Consider the following 25260-nt stretch of genomic DNA (forward strand, 5'->3'; position numbering starts at 1 on the left):
CAGATGTTGGAACAGTCAACCTCAAATAAGCATGCTAACTTGGATTTTTTACTCACTTCCTAGGTGTCCAAAAATTCAGTTTCATGTTATTTTAAACCTGCTGTTTAAACCTACTTTCATGTTATATTAAACCTACTTTTTACCCTATTGTGCGAACAATTAACTGCACATGGGGGAATGAACTGGTATACAATAGCTGTCACATAAATGAAAGTTGAAAGAGACCCATTAATCCTCCCATATGTTCTAAATACCTCTTCACCCCACATCATACTACATCAAACCACTCAAAAACAAATGTGTTGTTTTTAATTATGTTTTATTTTTAATTATACTTTACAATATCCTTTAAATCCTTTTAATTATCCTTTAAAAAGTGGAGGTTAAATCCTATTAAGGAAAACAGAAAGGAGCATAAACTTTGGCAAGTGAACTGTAAAAATATAATTAGGAAGGCCAAAAAATAATTTGAAGAACAGCTAGCCAAAGACTCAAAAGTAATAACAAAAATTAAAGTATATCAGAAGCAGGAAACCTGCTAAAGAACCAGTGGGGCCACTGCACGATCAAGATGCTAACGGAGCACTCAAGGACGATAAGGCCATTGCAGAGAAACTAAATGAATTATTTTTGCATCGGTCTTCATGGTTGAGGATGTGAGGGAGATTCCCAAACCTGAGCTATGCTTTTTAGGTGACAAATCTGAGGAACTGTCCCAGACTGAGGTGTCATTAGAGGAGATTTTCTAACAAACTGAAAAATTAAACAGTAATAAGTCACCAGGACCAGATGGTATTCACCCAAGAGTTCTGAAGGAACTCAAATATGAAATTGCAGAACTACTAACTGTGGTATATAACCTACCATTTAAATCAGCTTCTGTACCAAATGATTGGAGGATAGCTAATGTGATGTCAATTTTTTAAAAAGGCTCCAGAGACGATCCCGGCAATTACAGGCCAATAAGCCTCGCTTCAGTACCAGGCAAATTGGTTGAAACTACAGTAAAGAACAGAATTATCAGACACATAGATGAACACGATTTGTTGGGAAGAGTCAACATGGTTTTTGTAAAGGAAAATCGTGCCTCACCAATCTACTAGGATTCTTTGAGGGTGCCAACAAGCATGTGGACAAGGGTGATCCAGTGGATATAGTATATTTAGATTTTCAGAAAGCCTTTGACAAGGTCCTTCACCAAACACTCTTAAGCAAAGTAAGCTGTCATGGCCCCCAGCCAACCTGCCCCTCACCCGAGGTCTCGTCCCCTTTCCCCCACCCTAGACCCCGGGGCCAAGCTGGGAAGGGCAAGCAGGGCTTCAGGGAGGAGCATGGGTGGGGCCAGGCCAGGCTGTTTGGGTAGGCATAGCCTCTCCCAGCCTATGCAATGCACCACCCATGCGTGAATCAGTAACTGGTTGAAAGACAGGAAACAAAGGGTAGGACTAAATGGTCAGTTTTCAGAATGGAGAGAGGATTACTGGTTCGGTTCATTCCCTCTGAAGCATCTGGCATTGGCCATTGTCGGAAGACAGGATACCAGGCTAGATGGACCATTGATCCATTGACCCGGTATGGACATTCTTATGTTCTTTTGTATTTATTTATAAAAAATCCTGCAAGGTCACCTCTGTAACTAGAGGGCATTTAGATATTCATGTCTGGTTACTAGGCCAGCTTGAAGATTTTCTGTTTTGGGGAACTTGATTACAATTGAAGCAAAAATCAGTAGTGATTATAAAATATAATCTGTTGCTGTTGATGCTACTAGGCTTTTTTTTTTTAGTTCTAATGCTATCTGACCGGAATATGAAAAAGATACTGAATTTCACCAGGCCAAACAAATCTTTTCTGAAAATAATCTTTAAAACATTGTCTGAGGCTCTTTCAAGTCTCATTTTCTTGTCACTGACTAAAAATTATTCATCAACATTATGAATATATACTTTTGGTGCCCAAATTTTAGTACAGAACTTTAGTCAGTATGACACAGTAAACTATAATTCAACCCTAGTTAAATGTAGAGGCCAAAATTTTCAAAATTGAGTGTAAAGTTAGCCAATTAAATACATATTTGGTCAACGGTCTTTGACCTCAGCAGGATTTATTAGTACTCAGACCTCTGAAACCCAGGCCTATGATTTAGGTGTCTAACTATGGATTTAGATGCCTGACTTTAGGTACCCATGTTTAAAAAATGTATCTCAATGGGAGCTGCTGGGTGTTCAGCACTCTAAACAGTGAAGCAAGCACCTTCATCTGGATTTGGGAATCTAACTTCAGGCTCCTATTTTTGAAAATCTTGACCTAAAATAATTTCTGACTAGTACAACACTCTAATACTGTTTCCACCTTTAAAACCATTGATTATTTAATAAACAGTGACATCGAGAGTGAGATCGAAATGCAAAATCCACTCTCTAGATTTCAGTTCAGCATCACTCAATTAGAGCATAAAAAGAGAAAATGGAGTACCTGAGTGTTGAGGGAGAAGGAGCCAACATGGGTCTCTGGAGCTGGAAACAGAGAGAGAGGAAGTGAAGGGAGGGCATGTCGACTTCTGAAAATAGATGAATGTGACAGGTCTGTTGTTCTATTTATCCTAGATTTTAAGAGACTGTCATTGTACGGCCTTTCATTTTTTAATTCAGAATTACAGTTTGAAAAACTGGAACTAAAACCCAATTTATGATTATTTGAATACTTATAATTTATGCAGACTTATTATATAAAATATGACACATGTCTCACTACTGTTTTATTTCTTGTTTTGATTTTGCAGTGATGAACAGCAGCGAGACTATCTAATGGAAAGAAGAGATTTAGCCATTGATTTTATTTTTTCTTTAGTATTAATAGAAGTTTTGAAACAGGTATGGGATCCTTAAAATAAATGATTCTTTAAGAAGTAAATGATTGTGAAGTACAGTATTTCATCTCTCAGGCTAATTTTCAAATTATTATTAATTTATATTTATAACATAAATAGTCTAACACAAAAATGGTTTCTAAACCAACTGTTTGTTTATTCTGTCCTCTCTTCCCACATATGGGAAACATCTTATTGAACTTAGTATTAATATAGACTTCATTTTGCCATATTTTTCAGAGATGAAATATTTCTTTTCAGTACTAAGCCGTCTTTATATTTTTAGCCCTTTTTCAGCTCGTATAATATTTATTCAGGGACGATATACAAAAATAATATTGGCACTGAAGTATGAAGCATAAACTTTAATATTCACATGCCAGTTATGTTTTATTTGTACTTTCAGATTCCACTTCATCCTGTCATAGACAGTTTGGTACATGATGTTATTAACTTGGCTTTCAAGCACTTTAAATATAAAGAAGGGTAAGGCTCTTTCCCACAAAAAACACAAAAAGAATTGCTTGCTGAATTGTTTATTAAAATTGTACTAGTTAAAGCAGGGTGCTTTCTCAACCATCTAATTATTTCTTGCTAGGTACCTTGGTCCTAACACTGGAAATATGCACATTGTTGCAGACCTGTATGCAGAAGTAATAGGTGTGCTAGCACAAGCTAAGTAAGTATACATAAATACATTGCCTACTGGAAATCTGAGAGATTTTCATTTTATCATTCTGGAAACATGGGTATTTTGATATTCTTTATCTTACAGTTTAAAGAAACTGTAAATCATTTCACCTGAGCACTCTGTTCTCCAAAATGTTTCATCGCACGGGAGCCTATGGAATCACAGAAGGTGCAGACTGGGCTTCTGCATCCAGTCAAGCAATTCTAGCTACATTCAACCAGACTACAACAGCTTTAGTTTTCATCACAGATGCTATCTGTGGAAAGCCTAAAGGGATGGAGAGATCTAATTTGAATGAATCTTTCTACTATGTGCCATTCTTTTCCTAACTTGGCAAAGCTAAAAATGACCCATACCCAGTCACGGAAACATTTTTTTAAATGTTTTAAATGTTCACTTTTAAATGTTCACAGCCTAAAGGGATGGAGAGACCTAATTTGAATGAGTCTTTTTACTATGTGCCATTCTTTCCCTAACTTGGCAAAGCTAAAAATGACCCATACCCAGTCATGGAAACATTTTTTAAATGTTCACAATTATTGCAGTTTAGAACTAAATTTAAGTGGTGCATTTTTTGGAGATTATACTAACGTCATAAAGATAATTTTGGGACCTGCTGCTATTTTGTCAAAAAATGGTCAAAGTTATTTTTAGGTTGAAATGAACATGAATGAAGCAAAATATTGGTTAGTTTAATAACCTTAAAGTTGCAAGTTGTTTTTTTCTCTTTTTCCATTCCCTTTTTTAACATATTATTTTTTTATATCGCTAGTTCTTTTATTTATCTTTTGTTTCTGTCCATTTTTTTATATTGCTCTTTGTTAATATACATTGTTATTAATTATATTAGAGTCAGGGAACTGTTTGTGGAAGCAGGCCCCACACTTAGTGTTTGCAGGGCTGGGCTCCGATCCGATGAAGTGAGCTGTAGCTCACAAAAGCTTATGCTCAGATACATTTCTTAGTCTCTAAGGTGCCACAAGTACTCCTTTTCTTTTTGCGGATACAGACTAACACGGCTGCTACTCTGAAACCTGTAAAGTTGCAGTTTCCCAGTGTATGTCAAATAATATCACCACCTTCTAAAACATATTGGTATAGTGGATGCCATTAAAAAATCAGCATTTACCATCAGTTACTTACTACCCTGTAATATCTGAGAAACCACAGTATTTTCTTACACTTGGAATAGAAATTATCTCTGGTACCTAAGATACTGTGGTGTTGTAACAACTATGAGGAAAACCTGAAGGCTAGCACAACCTATCTGAACATTTTTATGATTATCATTTGAACATTTTCCTTTGAAAACTTGGCACATGCTTGCAATAAAAATATCTTTCATCCTGGATTTTCAAAAAAGTATGAGGATTTATTTTATGGTAGAGTTATCTTATGTATAAAAAGAAGCACAGTGAATTAAAATTTGGAAAGCACATTAGATGCAGTAATGTGAGAGGTCTAAGATCAGGCAACAAGATTTTTTCTCATTCTCCAAGCTTATGGGGACTGGGAATGTTGTGGAAACAGTACACTCAGCCTTTGGGAGGAAGGGGAGCATTTTGCATTGCTCTTGATCTGCGCATCCTGTCAATCTAGCTTTAATGTTTACAGGCACTAAGGGAGTTATGTTCAGCCATCTTTGACCATAAAGATGTGGCAACTTAATGAAGAGGTTTTGAAGAGGGAACTACTGGGAAAATGTTGGGGATGAGAGAGGGAGGCATCTCAGAGGACAGTGCACACACACAGATACCCTAAGTAAAAAAAACACACCTAGTAAGATATATTAAAACTCAAATAATGATTAATTATAGAATAAAAGAGATGTAATATATCTGTTTTATTGTTTCTCTTCTAGGTACCTTACAATACATGTCAAATCTTACTACCAGTCTATTGTTTTGTAACTAACCAGTATGATTTCATAGATTTCCTGCTGTGAAGAAGAAATTCATGGCAGAATTAAAAGAGCTGCGGCATAAAGAGCAAAGCCCATACGTGGTTCAAAGCATTATCAGTCTAATAATGGGGATGAAATTCTTTCGCATTAAGATGTATCCCGTGGAGGACTTTGAAGCCTCTCTTCAGTTTATGCAGGTAACATTCTTTGATGTAGACCCCACTTGGGCTGTCTTAAACAGTTTAACTTGCCAAATTATATCATGCTCTAAAAGGTGGGGGAAATCATATTAGAATATGAAAAAAAATCCTCATTTGTTGGTCCTTAATGCGCAAAGGACATGATTCCTAAAAGATTAGCTTACATGTGGGTATCTTTATTCTTTTTCCCTGTGGGCATTTTTTGTGACAGATGGACACATTGGCAGTCGCCATTCATTTTTGTTAAAATCCTATTAAAAATACATGCTTTTTTACTGGCCTGTGTATGGAGACTAGCTGAGTGAAGATTTCTCATAGATAAAAATCAATATACCCTATGGTCATGTTAGGTGTCCTAAAGTAAGTATTTGAAATATTAATACAAATATATTTTTTGTTTTCTATAAAACCTAAATAGCAACTGCATAAGTCTTATTTTGGCAAAATGCTTTATATCATATTTAGCAACATAGAAACAATCTCTTTTTCCTCTTCTCTTTGGAGCAGCACACCCAAAGTCCATATTGGTTATGTTTCCATGTGTGCAGCCACATTCATGAATGCTGACATATTGTCATATAAGTTTTACGGAGGTGTCATGTTGCATGATTTTGTGTGTGTGAAATGTACATTGGTGGCATGAATAAATGGTAGTGTTTTCTGATAGTACAGTGCTATTGGGGCCCATTCTTGCTCCCTTTGAACACAATGGCAAAATTCCCATTTAATGGAAGCAGGACTCGAATCTATCTAGATTTTTGAACTGTAGTCATCACCATACTATCTGTGTGCCAAACTCACCATCACACACAGAATATAAATGTATTATAATAGGTGCTAAAAGTATGTATTAAAATCAGACATACTTGATGTGTTTTATAATACAGCTTGCACTTTACACATATATTTACAGTATAATAATTATAAACTATGGGCTATATTGTAAATTGGTTTACACACCCATGCAAGGGAGGAAAAGATAGTAAGAACCGTCCTTGTATACTATATAGGCTGTGTGCTAACTAAAGCAGGGAGACGCACTGTCCCTGATACCCTTTTATGTGGCTATGGAAAAAGTGGTCTGATAATTGCAGAATTCTCAGGATGGGGTGAATTTATAAAGGGCCTTCACCAACTCATTGGATGTGCTGATGACCTGGCTATTGTAGAAGATAGAAGGAAAACCCTTATAAAGCCTATATTTTATGTGGATGAGAGACCTGGCTTCTTGCTAAAAAGGAAGAAAGGCAGCTAACTACCTTCAAAAATAAAGTCTTGATATGAGTTTTGGGGGTAGTAAGGGAGAATGATATATAGAACAGATTCTAATAGGGAACTGTTGGAAGTCTATGAAGAACCAAAACTATAGTAAATATAGTGAAATCTCAACAACTCCAGTGAGCAGAGCATGTATTTAGGACAGAAGACAGACCAGCTAAACTGTTCTTGGAGGGACATCCATGTGGTGTCGAACCATTGAAGAAGAAGATGGAAGGATAATGTTGATCAAGACCTGAGAGCTCTTAATGTGAATTATCATCAATGGGGAAAAAATGATCGTCACAGGAAGGGATGGAGGCAAATCACGAGGGTGGCTAGGGACCTGTATGGTCTCTAGAGCCAGGGAGGAGGAGGAGTATCTGTCTAGGCCTTGGGCCAAGATATGCAGGAGTACCTGGAGCTAGGTGCCTGTTTACTCCATTTCCAGAGCAGTTGAGAAGAGAGGAGTGTGGAATGGGCACATCCTTGGCTCCTTCCCCTCTAACTCACTGCCAATACAGCTTTGGGGATGGGAGTAGTAATTTATTGCAGGTATAGCCCCATTATAAATTACCACCCTCCACAGTGAATCGCTCCATTCTGAACCACAATTCATGCTCTCAGAATTACTGTAGGTGTGTCCTTGAAACATAATCTAACCCAAAATATTTAGGGCAGGATTGTCCCTTGGTCCATCCGCCCACTTAGTGGAGTAAAGAGGCAAAAGGTGATTCCATATTCCCCTCTGTGGGCTATGTGCCAGATGGATCCGAATGCAGGGCTGTTACTACTGCTCCCACACAGATGGCTAGGCAGGGATGGGGATTGTGGGAAGCCTTGCATTTGGCCCCCCAGTTAACTAGCCTGCACAAGCTAAAGCAAATGGAGAGTCATGGACAGAGCCACAATTCCCGCCTGATCTGTTCCTGGGGCTATGCACTGCCTCATGCTCAGGGCAGATTGTGAATGCGGAACCTAAACCTTAATTGACGTATAAAACGTTCTTTGCAGTATAAGAAACAAAAGCTATCACGTGCTTTTAGCAAACATTGAGATGTCTTTATTCCACCTGATGTGTAATTTTTTTTCTTCTCTTTAATTGTCTACCAGGAATGTGCACATTATTTCCTTGAAGTGAAGGACAAAGATATCAAACACGCATTAGCAGGACTGTTTGTTGAAATTCTTGTCCCTGTAGCTGCTGTGAGTTTTATTTATTTGTTTATTTATTTGCATGACTTTTTTCACGTTAGATTCGAAAGTCAATGTACGAAAAACAGTGTTAACATGAAATCTCTTTTCAGGCTGTTAAAAATGAAGTGAATGTCCCCTGTCTGAGGAACTTTGTTGAAAGCCTGTATGACACAACACTCGAGCTTTCTTCTCGAAAGAAGCACTCACTGGTAAGTAATCCTGAGAAGCTGAAGCTAAAATTCTTTGTCAGAAGTCTCTCTTGGCAAGATTCTCAAAGGGCTTGCAGAATTGTTGCAAAACCATTCATCTGCATCTGGCTCAACGTACAATTAATTGCTATTTCAAAAGTATATGCTATATCCAATCTATTTTAGTCTGAATCCTTTAGGTGTTTTCAGATCCTGCAAATTATTATTATAAAATGGTCAACACCTGTTGTGTCTGACCATTAGCACAGAGGAAAAACTTAACAGAGAGTGCATTGCCTGTCAAGTGAGAACTAATGGGACAAGTGGGAACAGCTCTTTCAAAGTGGTTAAGTAATGTTTTGCAGGAACAAACCAATATATGACAGCCTTTTAAAATGGCAGTGCCTTTTTAAACAGCATGTCGGCTAAGAAGCTCTCTATGTCATATTTTCTTGAGAGATTTACAGTGGCATAAAAGTGTATTGTTGGGAGCGATAGCTGAAGTGGATTAAATGGAGCACTGAGTCAGGTTGACACTGGCTGCCTTAAGCATTCTATCTTTCCAACTGGGTCAGTGCACCTCAGCACTGAGGCGTCTATTAATCCATTTTGAAGTCTTTGGGCTTTTAAGAAAAGAAAGTTATTTTCATTGGTCCTTTCTTATTTTATGTAAAATTCAAAAGGACCTCCCTGTCCCCCACTATCTCTCTGAGGGTTGGGAAGTGATGCTATCAGATTTCATTGATGGACTCGTACAGGCACACTTGTGACTGCTGCTGTCATTACTCCAGCCAGTTCCAGAAGGGAGTCAAAATACTTCTTTCTGGGTGAAATTCTGCCTCCATTGAAGTCAGTGGTAGTTTTGCCATTGGCTACAATGGAGCCAGGATTTCTCCCTTTAGGCACATATGTAGCCAACCCTGTTGGCGGATGCAGACACACTGATAACACTTTGTTGAAACTACAGCAAACTAAGGATCCAATTCTTCAATCATAGAATCATAAAATATCAGGGTTGGAAGGGACTTCAGGAGGTCATCTAGTCCAACCCCCTGCTCAAAGCAGGACCAATCCACAACTAAATCATCTCAGCCAGGGCTTTGTCAAGCCTGACCTTAAAAACCTCAAAGGAAGGAGATTCCACCACCTCCCTAGGTAACTCATTCCAATGCTTCATCACCCACCTACTGAAAAAGTTTTTCCTAATATCCAATCTAAACCTCCCCCACTGCAACTTGAGACCATTACTCCTTGTTCTGGATCTGCTACCACTGAGAACAGTCTAGATCCATCCTCTTTGGAACCCCCTTTCAGGTGGTTGAAAGCAGCTATCAAATCCCACCTCATTCTTCTCTTCTGCAGACTAAACAATCCCAGTTCTCTCAGCCTCTCCTCATAAGTCATGTGTTCCAGTCCCCTAATCATTTTTGTTTCCCTCTGCTGGACGCTTTCCAATTTTTCCACATCCTTCTTGTAGTGTGGGGCCCCAAACTGGACACAGTACTCCAGATGAGGCCTCACCAATGTCGAATAGAGGGGAACGATCACGTCCCTCAATCTGCTGGCAATGCCCCTACTTATACATCCCAAAATGCCATTGGCCTTCTTGGCAACAAGGGCACACTGTTGACTCATATCCAGCTTCTCGTCCACTGTCACTCCTAGGTCCTTTTCTGCAGAACTGCTGCCGAGCCATTCGGTCTCTAGTCTCTAGTGGTGCATGGGATTCTTCCGTCCTAAGTGCAGGACTCTGCACTTGTCCTTGTTGAACCTCATCAGATTTCTCTTGGCCCAATCCTCTAATTTGTCTAGGTCCCTCTGTATCCTATCCCTACCCTCCAGTGTATCTACCACTCCTCCCAGTTTAGTGTCATCTGCAAACTTGCTGAGGGTGCAATCCACATCATCCTCCAGATCGTTAATGAAGATATTGAACAAAACTGGCCCCAGGACTGACCTTTGGGGCACTCCGCTTGATACCGGCTGCCACCTAGACAGGGAGCCATTGAGCCCGATGATCTAGCCAGCTTTCTATCCACCTTATAGTCCATTCATCCAGTCCATACTTCTTTAACTTGCTGGCAAGAATATTGTGGGAGACTGTATCAAAAGCTTTGCTAAAGTCAAGGAATAACATGTCCACTGCTTTCCCCTCATCCACAGAGCCAGTTATCTCGTCATAGAAGGCAATTAGATTAGTCAGGTATGACTTACCCTTGGTGAATCCATGCTGACTGTTCCTGATCACTTTCCTCTCCTCTAAGTGCTTCAGAATTGATTCCTTGAGGACCTGCTCCATGATTTTTCCAGGGACTGAGGTGAGGCTGACTGGCCTGTAGTTCCCTGGATCCTCCTTCCCTTTTTTAAAGATGGGCACTACATTAGCCTTTTTCCAGTCATCCGAGAGCTCCCCCGATCGCCATGAGTTTTCAAAGATAATGGCCAATGGCTCTGCAATCACATCCGCCAACTCCTTCAGCACTCTCGGATGCGGCGCATCTGGCCCCATGGACTTGTGCTCATCCAGCTTTTCTAAATAGTCCTGAACCACTTCTTTCTCCACAGAGGGCTGGTCACCTCCTCCCCATGCTGTGCTGCCCAGTGCAATAGTCTGGGAGCTGACCTTGTTCGTGAAGACAGAAGCAAAAAAAATCATTGCGTACATTAGCTTTTTCCACATCCTCTGTCACTAGGTTGCCTCCCTCATTCAGTAAGGGGCCCACACTTTCCTTGACTTTCTTCTTGTTGCTAACATACCTGAAGAAACCCTTCTTGTTACTCTTAACATCTCTTGCTAGCTGCAACTCCAAGTGTGATTTGGCCTTCCTGATTTCACTCCTGCATGTGTGCCCAGTATTTTTATGCTCCTCCCTGGTCATTTGTCCAATCTTCCACTTATTGTAAGCTTCTTTTTTGTGTTTAAGATGAGCAAGGATTTCACTGTTAAGCCTGCCATATTTACTATTCTTTCTACACATCGGGATGGTTTGTTCCTGTAACCTCAATAAGGATTCTTTAAAATACAGCCAGCTCTGCTGGACTCCTTTCCCCCTCATGTTATTTTCCCAGGGGATCCTGCCCATCAGTCCCTGAGGGAGTCAAAGTCTGCTTTTCTGAAGTCCAGTGTCCGTATTCTGCTGCTCTCCTTTCTTCCTTGTGTCAGGATCCTGAACTCGACCATCTCATGATCACTGCCTCCCTCCAATCCTTATGCTGAGTAGAACTTTCCTAAACAAATAACCTCATTGCAGATAATGGAGCTACTCACTAGAGTAAATGCTACTCAATTTGAGTAAGGGATAGAGTTGGGGCCTTTTCTGTGTGATTGCTTACATACAGATACCACATAATGAAAAGTAATGAAATAGAATAGACTCCTGGGCACTGTTCCCTCTAAGCTGTGGCTGTGTGCGCGCGCACACAGATCCTAAACCCTGCGCACACGACGAAACACTGTGCTCACAAATTTTTGCACAGAAGCACAACAATTTGCACAGAAGCATTTTTTTGCGTGCACAGCCTGTCAAAAATTAGAGGGAACATTGCTCCAGGGATGATCTATTAGAAAAGCAAACATTGCAAAGAAGAAAAGAATGGTAAGCAGCTAGCAGTGAAAGCAGTAGCTGCAGATATTTCCAAGGGAAGGGCTATTGGCCTTCTTTAAACAAGAATACAAGCTACTTTAAATTTTAGGGGATGAGCTTTTGCTATGAGAATTATGTTTTGGGGATTATTAGTCATTGTTCAGTCAATATGTATGTAACCTATCTTGTCCTGTAGGCAGGGCCCTCCCTAGGGGGGTGCGGGGCCCGGGACATAGGCGCCAAGTTTCTAATCTACTGGGGGGTGCTCCCCCCTGGCTCCACCCAGGCCCCACCCCCACTCTGCTTCTTCCCACACCTGCTCCACCCCTCCCTGCCTCTTCCCTGCCCAGTTCCACTGCATCCTATGAGCACACTGCGCCCTCGCTCCCCTCTCCCCCAGCACCTCCTGATGCCGCGAAACATCTGATCCGTGGCAGGTGGTAGGCACTGTGAGGGAGGGGAGGTGCTGATTGGCGGGGCTCGCCAGCAGGCAGGAGGCGCTGGGCGGAGGGGGAGGTTTTGGTATGGGGGCTCCTCCTCACAACCCCCACCTGCCTGCCTGCCTGCTGCTAGCCACTCGCCTCCCCGTTTGCCTCCTCACCCCTCCCACCTCATCTCCCTACTTGCCTCCTCATGATTTTATTGAAGCGCAGGGGCCCCCAGAGCACGGGGCCTGGGGCGGTCGCCCCAATTCGCTGTACCCAAGGGACGGCTCTGCCTGTAGGGGCTGTTCATCTGCCACATACAAAAGTCTGGTGAGGAAGCCTTTTGTGAGGAAGCTTTAATTCTCCTCTGGGTACTACATTTCTGTGTGTTTTGATGTAGAACGCTAAAAAGTTATATGTATTTGGTCTTATGTGTCAGTGAACTTGGAGTTAAACTAGCTCGGGGCAGGCAAACTTTTTGGCCTGAGGGCCGCATCGGGTTTCAGAAATTGTATGGAGGGTCAGTTAGAGGAGGCTGTGCCTCTGCAAACAGCCAGGCACGGCCCAGGCCCCGCCCCCAATCTGACCCCCACTGCTTCTTGCCCCCTGATGGCCCCCTGGGACTCCTGCCCCATCCAACCCCCCCCCCCCCCCGTTCCCTGACAGCCCCCCGGGACCCGTGCCCCTAACTGACCCCCGTCACCCCATCCAACCCCCCCCTTCCTGACTGCCCTCCCAGGACCCCTGCCCCATCCAACCACCCCTTCTCCCTGCTCCCTGACCACCCCCAGAACCCCCGCCCCTGACTGCCCCCCACCGCCCCATCCAACCCCCCCTCTCGTTCCTGACTGCCCCCCCGAACCCCTGCCCAATCCAACTACCCCGTCTCCCTGCTCCCTGACCACCCCTGGAACCGCCCCACCTGCCCCCCACCACCCCATCCAACCCCCCTCTCCTTCCTGACTGCCATCCCTCCCGGGACCCCTGCCCCATCCAACCACCCCTTCTCCCTGACCGCACCCGGAACCCCTGCCCCCATTCAACCCCCCTGTTCCCCGCCCTCTGACTGCCCTGACCCCTATCCACACCCCAGGCCCCAACCACCCCCAAACTCCCCTGCCCTCTATCCAACTCCCCCCCCCCCCACTCCCTGCCCCCTGACCGCACTGCCTGGAGCACCAGTGGCTGGTGGCACTACAGTCGCGCTGCCCAGAGCACCAGGACAGGCAGCCGTGCCGCCCGGCTGGAGCCAGCCATGCCACCGCGCAGCACAGAGCACCGGGTCAGGCCACGGCCCACTGCCTAGAGCGTTGTGCCGGCGGCGCAGTGAGCTGAAGCTGCGGGGGAGGGAGGACAGAGAGGGAGGGGCTGGGGGTAGCTTCCCTGGGCCAGGACCTCAGGGGCCAGGCAGAACGGTCCTGCGGGCTGTAGTTTGCCCACCTTTGAACTAGCTACAGACAATGTGTGCCCTAGGTTGAGAGAAACAGGATTTGGATTTTACAGTGAGGTTTACATTTAGGGGCAAGCCTGAGGCTGAAATTTTAGGGTTAGTATTAAGACTCAGTTGTGTTTATGGTGCAGAAAGCTGCCTCCTCTTTGGTCATTGTTTTTTAAACAATGCATTTAAATAAGAACTGGCTGCATTTAAATAAGAACTGACCCAGAGGAGGAGCTTGGAACAGCAAGGTCACTGTCAAAATCAAGATTTATTCCTGACTTTTAGCCTAATCTTTTAGCTTAACAATAGCAATGCAAATGTCAAACATTGGTCAGAACAGATTTGGGAAAAGAACACCGCACACAGTTTTTGATTTTTCTATCCTTTGTCTTGCCTGTTTTTACACTCTGAGTAACTACCCTCCAGAAGGCTTATGTTTTGACCGTAATTTAAACCATGTGCCCCTGGGATCTGACAGGTCTTCAAATAAATGACCATGGATTCTGAGGGGAGTTAGGTCTTCTGTAAACAACAAACAATGGCCTATGGGGATTCTAATGCTGAGTATGGTACGCAAAGCAATTCCTCAGCTACTACATTTTTCAGTTAACTGACACAGAAATTAGCCCTGTGCTGCTGCAAAATTTTGGCTCATTTTTAGGATTTATGAACAGTGATATAGTTAGGCATTTGATTGTTTTTGGTGCAAATGTAATTCTTCATTTGTACAGAGTAAATCATACAAATTCATAACAGCTTTAGAGATACATTCCTTTTAAATTATGTTATTGAACAATGTGTTTATGTTGGCTGGTGTATATAGCATAACACAGGGGCTCTAGGACTCTAAATGTACAATGGTTCTAGTGTTAAATTAGTTTGATGTTTTGTTGACATACAAATAATCCTGTATCATCTTTCTTTCTATTTAGGCTTTGTATCCTTTGGTAACATGCCTGCTTTGTGTCAGTCAGAAGCAATTCTTTTTAAACAGATGGCATATTTTCCTCAACAACTGCCTATCCAATCTCAAAGTTAGTATCTTATTTTCTTATTTAATACTTTGCTAGCTCACTGTACGTAGCCTGGGTCATCTTTAGTTTTACGTGATTTAGCTTTTTGATAATAGCTGAATCTATCAGTAATTTTATTTCTTAGCAATGCTTTTATAATTTAACAATACAGATTTGTCAATGAAAAAAATATTCCTATGCCTAGTTTGAATTTCTCATATCTTTGTTAATGGAGAGTGGCTTGACCAAACAACCCAAATATTGCATATGCATGTGAGGACAGACTAAATTGTTGGTAAAAGTTAGCCAGGAATGGAGTGGAAGAAGAAAATTGCAAAATGTTATTTTTGAACCTTTTATTTCATTCATTCTTAAACTGGAGCACTTGCTGCTAGCCTGAGGATAGCTGGCTGGTCACATGGTACTGATTCTCCTTTTTTCAATCTGAAAGTCTCATTAAAGAAACTAAAACTAAATTAAAATGTTTGTGGTACTCCTGTTTCTGTCCACCTAAACAACTGATGTTCTTTATTTATTTAGTTAAAGTGTTATTAGTTATTTAGTTTGGTGTGTTTAAATCATTCTGACATATTTGTAAATGTTTTAAATGTCTTTATTTAGTGACTGTGGCTTGAGTAATGTTAAAATTAAATATGTTGTTCATGCTAATACATGAAGCTCTGCATTAGCAAAGCTATCCTTTCATGCTCACTTATACTGTACGTTAACTGGAAAGCTGCTTGGTCAAAGTTCAGACCAATGTCATTCAGGCACATAAATCAGCAGAAGAGGGAGGGAGTTAGGTGGGACAATGAAAGCATTTCTGTGTTCTAAACAGTAAGATAAGGTGGTTTTTAGAAAGTTGTCTGTAGGCTTTACTTTATACCTTATACCACCTTAAACTTATCTCAGCTAATCAATTTTTGGATGGTTAGCAAGCATTCAAGAAACAAAGGTTTTTATGTGGGTTTTTTTGTGGGGCCTTTTTAAAACCTAATACATAGGCATAGTTTGGGAGGACATGGGGGCGGGGAGGGCAGCATTGCTCCCCAAACTGCAAGCCCTGGGCAAGTATGGAATTTGCTCCTCCCCCCCCCCAACCCTGCTCAGCCCCGTTGGCCTGGCTGGAGCAACTTCCTGAACTACGCCTGTGACCTCATATGGTGGATATTATTATTTGCTTTGCATAGATATGTACTTTACAGTATTACAGACTTATCCCAACCTGCCAGAATAAAATCCCATCTGCTCCTCAGCAAACTCCCATTGACTTCTATATGGCCAAGACATCACCCTGGCAGAAATAGATAAAGTATGTGATTGTCAGGAAACTTGGGCACTTTCAGACCAGAGGGATAAAAGTTCTGGAGTCAAAGGCCATCACTGAGAATAACATGTTATAAGCTAGGAACTATAAGTAACACTCAGGCATCCCAGATGACCTCATTAGCTAGGGTAGAATGAAGTTAAAGCTGAAAAGAAGAGACGAAGCAATGGAAGTGCCCATGAATAAATCCCAGATGACCACTGCAAATATTTGGATGTATTAGGGCAAAATTATAGAGGAATTTCAGAGTAATACAAATTCTGCCCTTATATTAAAAGGGAATCAAGTGGGCCTGCTGTATGTGCCACTGTGATTGCAGGGCAGAATCTCTCAGGGTATACCAAAACCATGCACCAACAGGTATCCTGTGCTGCTGTTTTAAAAGAAGCAACATGTTTCTCTGGTTAGCATGTGCTGCTAGTGGGGGTGGGGCTGGACAGATTCCATAGCTGGCATATCGCGACACCTCTGGAATGTGGTGCACCAACTAATTCAGTTACGGGTCTCCTCATAGCCATCTGGGGAGTGCTAGGTAGAGATACTTCGTCTTATGGCCAGCAGCTCTGCACTGCCCTGTAGCACAAAACAAACAGTAAATTGCTGTAAGGACATAGGTGAGAGATTCCCCTGATGGATCAGAATCTGGAAGTAGAGTATCATAGAATCATAGAATATCAGGGTTGGAAGGGACCCCAGAAGGTCATCTAGTCCAACCCCCTGCTCGAAGCAGGACCAATTCCCAGTTAAATCATCCCAGCCAGGGCTTTGTCAAGCCTGACCTTAAAAACCTCTAAGGAAGGAGATTCTACCACCTCCCTAGGTAACGCATTCCAGTGTTTCACCACCCTCTTAGTGAAAAAGTTTTTCCTAATATCCAATCTAAACCTCCCCCACTGCAACTTGAGACCATTACTCCTCGTTCTGTCATCTGCTACCATTGAGAACAGTCTAGAGCCATCCTCTTTGGAACCCCCTTTCAGGTAGTTGAAAGCAGCTATCAAATCCCCCCTCATTCTTCTCTTCTGCAGGCTAAACAATCCCAGCTCCCTCAGCCTCTCCTCATAAGTCATGTGTTCCAGACCTCTAGTCATTTTTGTTGCCCTTCGCTGGACTCTCTCCAATTTATCCACATCCTTCTTGTAGTGTGGGGCCCAAAACTGGACACAGTACTCCAGATGAGGCCTCACCAATGTCGAATAGAGGGGAACGATCACGTCCCTCGATCTGCTCGCTATGCCCCTACTTATACATCCCAAAATGCCATTGGCCTTCTTGGCAACAAGGGCACACTGTTGACTCATATCCAGCTTCTCGTCCACTGTCACCCCTAGGTCCTTTTCCGCAGAACTGCTGCCTAGACATTCGGTCCCTAGTCTGTAGCTGTGCATTGGGTTCTTCCGTCCTAAGTGCAGGACCCTGCACTTATCCTTATTGAACCTCATCAGATTTCTTTTGGCCCAATCCTCCAATTTGTCTAGGTCCTTCTGTATCCTATCCCTCCCCTCCAGCGTATCTACCACTCCTCCCAGTTTAGTATCATCCGCAAATTTGCTGAGAGTGCAATCCACACCATCCTCCAGATCATTTATGAAGATATTGAACAAAACCGGCCCCAGGACCGACCCTTGGGGCACTCCACTTGATACCGGCTGCCAACTAGACATGGAGCCATTGATCACTACCCGTTGAGCCCGACAATCTAGCCAGCTTTCTACCCGCCTTATAGTGCATTCATCCAGCCCATACTTCCTTAACTTGCTGTAAATCCAGTGTAGCCAGCTGCATGCTTTTACTTGCTCCTCCTCCCCTCTGGCACAGGGCGATCTGTAGGACAAACTGTGGTTATTAAGGGTCTACTTGCTTAACTTTGAGAATGGTGAGCAGTACAACAGAGGTCAATAAAGCTTACTCATTTGACTAAATGTTTTCCTGGATCAAGGCCAAAATTATGCTAGATGCTGAAAAGTGACTTAGGCCTTGTCTACACTGTGAAATTAGGTCTATTTTATAGAAGTCGATTTTTAGAAACCGATTTTATACAGTCGATTGCATATGTCCACACTAAGCACATTAAGTCGGTGGAGTGCATCCTCACTACCGTGGTTAGCATCGATTACAGAGTGGTGCACTGTGGGTAGCTATCGCACAGTTCCCGCAGTCTCCACTGCCCACTGGAATTCTGGGTTAAGCTCCCAATGCCTGATGGGACAAAAACATTGTCGCAGATGGTTTTGGGTACATGTCGTCAGGCCCCGCTTCATCCCTTCCTCCATGAAAGCAACGGCAGACAATCGTTTCACGCCTTTTCCTGGGTTACCCATGCAGACACCATAACACGGCAAGCATGGAGCCCGCTCAGCTCACAGTCACCGTACGTCTCCTGGGTGCTGCTGGCAGATGCGGTACTACATTGCTACACAGCAGCAGCTCCTTGCCTTCGCAGCTGACGGTGCAGTAGGACTGATAGCCGTTGTACGTCTCCTGGGTGCTCCTGGCAGACCTCAGTGAGGTCGACCAGGGGCGCCTCGACAGACATGGCTATTCTCCTCTTAGAGCACCGAATGGGAGCCAGAGACTCCAGGTCATTCTCTTCTTTAAGTTTCATCTCATGGAGATTCAGTCCTGCCTGGAATATCATGCGAGCTGGAGGCTTCTGCCTCAGGTTGCTCTCCCAGCCAGCAGCACCACGTGGTCGCACCTACCCCAGCCTACCCTTGCTCCCATGGCTCATGAAGCCTAGACAGTAGTAAGGAGCAGTTCAACTATAGGGTGAGCAAGTGCAGAATGGTGGTAGAATGTGCCTTTGGACGATTAAAAGCTTGCTGGTGCTGTTTGCTGACTAGGTCAGACCTCAGCGCAACCAACATTCCCATCGTTATTGCTGCTTGCTGTGTGCTCCATAATATCTGTGAGAGTAAGGGGGGGACATTTATGGCAGGGTGGGAGGTTGAGGCAAATCGCCTGGCATCCGATTTTGAACAGCCAGACACGAGGGTGATTAGAAGAGCACAACAAGGCGTGCTGCGCATCAGAGACGCTTTGAAAACCAGTTTCATGACTGGCCAGGCTTCAGTGTGACAGCTGTGTGTGTTTCTCCTTGGTGCAAACCCGCCCCCTTTGTTGATTTTAATTCCCTGTAAGCCAGCCACCCTCCCCCCTTCGAAATAAAGTAACTATTGTTTTGAAACCATGCATTCTTTCTTTATTAATTAAAAAAAAAAGAGATAACGGACAAGGTAGCCTGGATGGGGTCGGGGAGGAGGGAAGGACAAGGCCACATATCTTATTGTAGCCACACTAAAAATCAAACTGTTTGAATGACAGCCTTCTGTTGCTTGGGCCATCCTCTGAAGTGGAATGGCTGGGTGCCCGGAGCCTCCCCCCTCCCCCCCCCCGCGTTCTTGGACCTCTGGATGAGGGGGCTATGGAACATGGGGAGGAGGGTAGGCGGTTATACAGTGGATGCAGCGGGGGGTCTGTGCTCTTGTTGGCTTTTCTGCAGCTCCAACAGACGCTTCATCATCTCCATTTGCTCCCCCATTAGCCTCACCATCACGTCCTGCCTCCGCTATTCGCACTCACTTAATTCTTTCCTGGCCTCTGCCACTGAATGCCTCCATGCATTGCCCTATCAGTGCGGGAGGACTCTGTAGTTTCCGCATTGGAGTGTTGCTCTTTTAAGACTTCTGAAAGCATGCTTCACACCTCGTCCCTCTCAGATTTTGGAAGGCACTTCAGATTCTTAAACCTTGGGTCGAGTGCTGTAGCTATTTTTAGAAATCTCACATTGGTGCCTTCTTTGCATTTTGTCAGATCTGCAGTGACAGTGTTCTTAAGTCAAACAACATGTGCTGGGTCATCATGCGAGACTGCTATAACATGAAATATATGGCAGAATGCGGGTAAAACAGAGCAGGGAACATACAGTTCTCCCCCAAGGAGTTCAGTCACAAATTTTATTAATGCACTATTTTTTTTTACAAACATCATCAGCATGGAAGCATGTCCTCTGGAATGGTGGCTGAAGCATGAAGGGGCATATGAATGTTTAGCATATCTTGCATGTAAATACCTTGCAAAGCCTGCTACAAAAGTGCCATGCGAATGCCTGTTCTCATTTTCAGGTGACATTATAAATAAGAAGCAGGCAGCAGTATCTCCCATAAATGTAAACAAACTTGTTTGTCTTAGCGATTGGCTGAACAAGAAGTAGGACTGAGTGGACTTGTAGGCTCTAAAGTTTTATATTGTTTTGTTTTTGAGTGCAGTTATGGAACAAAAAAAATCTACATTTGTAAGTTACACTTTCACAATAGAGATTGCACTACAGTACTTGTATGAGGTGAATTGAAAAATACTATTTATTTTAACTATCATTTTTACAATGCAAATATTTGTAATAAAAAATATAAAGTAAGCACTGTAGCTACCCAAAGGCTAAAACAACTGAGCACCACACCAGATGAAGGGGAAACAGGAGACTTTACTGGTTCAAACTTCCAAAAAAACCCAACACAGATGTTATTCTCAGCCTCAAATGTTACCCAGTCTGACTGGTCATTCTATCTAAGTTTAAATGTTGTCATTTTTAAATGTGTGCAGTATATAATACATTTATTGGATGTATGATTAATATCAGTGCATAAAAATGGAATAAGATTTGTATTATCAAAAGTCTGACAGCTTAATTGAAGATGAAATTTTTGTCTAGATTTGAATAGGATTGGTTTCCATAGTGATTCTTAATTGCACTACATCTCATCTATTTTATGCTAACACAGACACTTAGGATGTCTGAAATCTTTAATAGTATTTTAAAAGATGGGTCATTTAGAAACAAGTTTTAAAAAACTTTTAAGATTAAATTCTGTACAATGATAATGTTATATGTTTTTCTATGTGCCAGTACTATATTTGGGCATCAAGCAGCTGTGTGTTTCCACGTCTTTTTATGATGCTCAGTACCAAAGCTATAAATCTTGGCATGCACTAAGAGTGGATATGCAGCCCAAACTTCCTTTATAGGTTGTGCTCCTAGAAAGAATTAGAAGGATTTGTAGAGTTAAGACTTAACTGGCTGAAATCTATTGTTTGCTTGTGTTTTTCTTCTAGAACAAGGACCCCAAAATGGCTCGAGTTGCACTGGAGTCTCTCTACAGACTACTATGGGTTTACATGATTAGAATTAAATGTGAAAGCAATACAGCTACCCAGAGGTAAAGTTTTGCAGTTGTAATTGTAACCAGGCCCCTTTGCTGTGGATGTTTCCATTGTAGAAGTCCAGTGGCTCCACTGAGTGTCCTTGATCTAGAAGAGATTCTTCTGTCAAATGTGCACAATAAAGTATTCCCTTTTGTGACATTTAACAATTTTTCTCCTGCTTTTTGCAATTACTATACCAAAAGCTTTTGCTTTTGGAAGAGCCAGAATATAAACAGACTCACTCTTTTCTTCTGGAAATAGTGGAAATTGAAAGAGAAGTGTGTTATTGGCAGGATTGTGGATGCTTGCAGCACAATAACAAAATAGCAATAACTCCAAACTTAGAAACAAAGAAATAGAGCAAGCTACTACTGCACCTTTTAATTTGGAAACGCCTCTCCATACCTGAGGCTTTCTAAATGAGACCAAGATTTCCAGACAGAATTTGGGATGATTAAACAAGAAGATACACCTGCCACTCATCTGCAAGGAATGGAACTGTGCTAATACTTGCTTTTTTCTTTTCTTAGTCGACTTATAACCATTGTCACAACGCTATTCCCAAAAGGGTCCCGTGGTGTGGTACCAAGGGATATGCCTCTAAACATCTTTGTGAAAATTATACAGTTCATTGCACAGGTATGGAAAAGAATTGTGTCCAAGTAATGAATAATTTATTTTCCTAATAAATTATTAATAGCAGAATAAACTCGGTATTGTGTCACTTTATTCATCCCCCACTAATGACAGCCTTCTCTTAGGCAATGGTAAATTGTGGGTGTGGATTAGGCTAGAAATGATAGTGGAGTTGCACTGGTGTAAAACAAGGGAAAGTGGCAGGATCGGTTCCAGTAATGCAATTTTAATGCACCAGGGACTGACACACATAATGTTATTCGGTATTAATGGGAGTTTACCACATAAATTCTGCACTCACAGTAGAATTCTAGTCTCCTTTGTGGCTTCAGTTCAGCAAACCATCCCCATTTAGCAAAGCACTTACATGTATGCTTAAAATTAAGCCCTTGCTTAAGTGCTTTGCTAAATGGGCTTGCACTTAAGCATATACTTAAATGCTTTGCTGAATTTTAGACGCATTGCATCTGTGAATAGACTTTTGTTTTATAAAATAGCACATTAATACTACAATTGCTCAAGTGAAATTCAAATAATTTAAAAAAGAGACGTTCAAAGTTACTCATTTAGGTACCTAAATTAAGTGGCCAGATTTTCAAAAGTGCTCAGTACTCAGCAACTTCCATTTAGATAGTAGCTGGAATAGGAGTTGAGTTGTACTGAAAGTCTGGAACACATTGTGGGTGCTGTGCACTTTTGAAAATATGATCCTAAATAAATTTAAATAAATCCTGGTGACATCCTGCTTCAATATTTCTATTGCATTTAACAAAAGAAGCAACTTCATATGATTTGTAACAATTCCTTTTTCCATTTTAGGAACGTTTAGATTTTGCAATGAAAGAAATTATCTTTGACTTTCTTTGTGTTGGAAAACCAGCAAAAGCTTTCAGTCTGAATCCAGAGGTATGACATATATGCACACTCTTTACTGAAATATGTATTTATTGCATTATGTTCAGCTTTAATTTTGATTGCTCAGAATAATTTATATTCTTCTTCAAGTGCTTGTTCATCTCAATTCCAATCAGGTGTGTATGCGCTGCATGAATGACAGCCGGAAGATTTTTCCCCTGGCAGTATCCGTAGAGTTGGCCTGGGTGCCCCCTGGAGTTGCACCTACATGGTGCCCAATATAGGGCCCTGCCAACCTGACCCTCCCTCCATTCCTTCTTACTGCCAGTGACGGCTAGCTGGAACTTCTCTTGCTCTTGCTTCTGCAAGCACCTCTAGTAGTGTCCCACTATCATTTGTATATAGTTAGATTCTTAGTTAGTAGTATTAGCAGTGTTAGCAGTTTCTCTAAGTTTCTGTTTTGAGGGTTCCAGCTAGGTTCCAGGGTTCCCCGTTTCGTCCCCCAACACCAGGGTATGCCTCGGTCACCGGGGTTCAAACCATGTGAAGTCTATGGTAAATTGATGCCAAGGAGCGACCCGCACATTTCTTGTTTGAAGTGCCTTGGCAAGAGTCACCAAAAGGACAAGTGCTGCATTTGCAAAGGGTTTCGGCTAGGAACCCTTAAGGATCGCAAGCAGAGACTTAGAATTGTCCTCCTGGAGGCAGCCCTCTGCCCACAGTCCGACCTCAGGTCATTGGATCCTGTGCCAAGTGCGTCCTCCTCTGTGCGTGGCGCCAATGGTGAACAAGCCGGCACTAAGGAAGGAGGCTAAGGACTCCCAGCACTGAAACGGTGCTGAGCATAAGACTTCTGGTAGCCGCCAGTCTTCATCCACGTGCTCCAAAAGAAAAAGAGGCAGGAGAGACGGTGCTCTCCCCCTCTTAAGCCTTAGGAGCCAGCGACAGGGAGGCCTCAGCCCATCCAGCCTAAGTTGGGCCCAGCACCTCCCAGGAGCTCGTCAACTCCTGCGCTGCCAGGGGTCCAGTCGAGTCCGACCCACTACCGTTCTCCAGACCGTCAGACCGAGATATTCAACTCCCCTCCTCTCCAAAGACTTTTGAGGTGGCACAGGACCATATTCGCCTCACAGCACTGCCTTCTCCAAGGAGGGACGAGGCTGGTCATAACCCAGGCACCTATCCCATCTAGGGGCAAGCCGACGATGATGTCACACTGCTCCCCATCTCCGCGATGCCACTCCCTGGTGCTGGCTGCCCATGTGGGGGGACCACACCAATCCCCAGAGGCCCAGCACTGCTCATCAGCACCACCCAGTACCGCTCCTCTGTGGTCTTCCTTTTTCGAGACCTCGGAGTCTGAGGCAGAGTCCTATCAGTTAGATAGGTCCAGCAGCAGGAAGTCTAGATCTTGGCGACACTGCCAGCCTCCTCCAGCACTGTGGCCACCTCAATGGCAACCACCACTCAGTGGCCCTTTTGGACTCCCTGGGCCTATCATCAAGCCCAGGGTCAGAGCCAGGCATTGAAATGCAGGTCAGTGTTGGTCACCCCCACGCAGCAGCTGGCACCAGAAACGACGCCGGTACCTCTGCTTGCTGCTCAGGCCTCCGTGCCAATGACCATCTCGGCACCGACCTCCTTGGCACCGGCGACTGCAGCACCAGCGTTTATAGCACCCCAATGGACAAAGTGACCCTCTTGGGGCCAAGGGCACTGACTAAGGCCATGTGCTGTGCTCTCGGCCTCCTCCTCCCCAGATGAGGCCATTGTGGGCACATCAACGGGCCCCACCTTGGAAGATAGGGTCCAGCAACAGTCATCGTGCAGGGTGGCCCAGAACTTGGGGATCCAGGCAGAGGAGCTGGTAGAGGATACTGATCTAGAGGATACAGGGTGGACATCCTTGCCCCCTCTGGGCCCTCACGCATTGCTCTGCCACTCATCAAAACTATAACTGAAACCACAAAACCACAAAAACTTTGTGGCAGACGTCAGCCTATTTGCCCCCTAAAGAGAAGAGAAAAGAGAGACGCTATTTCATCCCCTCAAGGAGATATGAGCATCTCTATTCCCACCCTACACCCGACTCCTTGGTGGTGGATGCTGCAAACCAAAGGGAGTGTCTGGGGTTTCAGGGACCCTCCCCTAAAAATTGGGAGGTGAAAAAGTGGACTTGTTCGGGAGAAAAGTCTACTCCACTGGTGGTTTGCAGCTCTGCATTTCAAACCAGCAGGCCATCATTAGTAGGTATGCCTTTAATACCTGCGAGTGATGGCCAAGTTTGCCAAGCTATTGCCACCAGACACCCACTCCTAAATTAATGCCTTGGTGGAGGAAGGCAAACTCATTTCTAGGGCCTCCTTGCAGGCGGTTCTTGATGGTGCTGACGCAGCAGCCCGAACCATGGCTACGGGGATGGCCATGAGAAGGTCCTCTTGGCTCAATGTCTGTGGGCTTCCTTACCAAGTCCAA

The 25260-nt window shown here is 43.3% G+C and overlaps 1 protein-coding gene across 8 annotated transcripts in view; it reads left to right on the plus strand.

The window, feature by feature from the left end:
- FRY (FRY microtubule binding protein) overlaps positions 1–25260 on the plus strand; it is a 375793-nt gene that overhangs the window by 190599 nt on the left and 159934 nt on the right. For all 8 annotated transcript variants that reach the window (XM_048847137.2, XM_048847131.2, XM_048847143.2 and 5 more), the window contains 10 exons: positions 2783–2873; positions 3276–3355; positions 3468–3548; positions 5492–5660; positions 8034–8126; positions 8228–8326; positions 14685–14786; positions 21205–21308; positions 21825–21933; positions 22750–22836. In XM_048847137.2, coding sequence (XP_048703094.1) covers positions 2783–2873; positions 3276–3355; positions 3468–3548; positions 5492–5660; positions 8034–8126; positions 8228–8326; positions 14685–14786; positions 21205–21308; positions 21825–21933; positions 22750–22836 — 1015 coding nt within the window. The remainder of the gene's footprint in view (positions 1–2782; positions 2874–3275; positions 3356–3467; positions 3549–5491; positions 5661–8033; positions 8127–8227; positions 8327–14684; positions 14787–21204; positions 21309–21824; positions 21934–22749; positions 22837–25260) is intronic.

The sequence above is a fragment of the Caretta caretta genome, chromosome 1, assembly GCF_965140235.1.
Source record: "Caretta caretta isolate rCarCar2 chromosome 1, rCarCar1.hap1, whole genome shotgun sequence".
Taxonomy (NCBI): Eukaryota; Metazoa; Chordata; order Testudines; family Cheloniidae; genus Caretta; species Caretta caretta.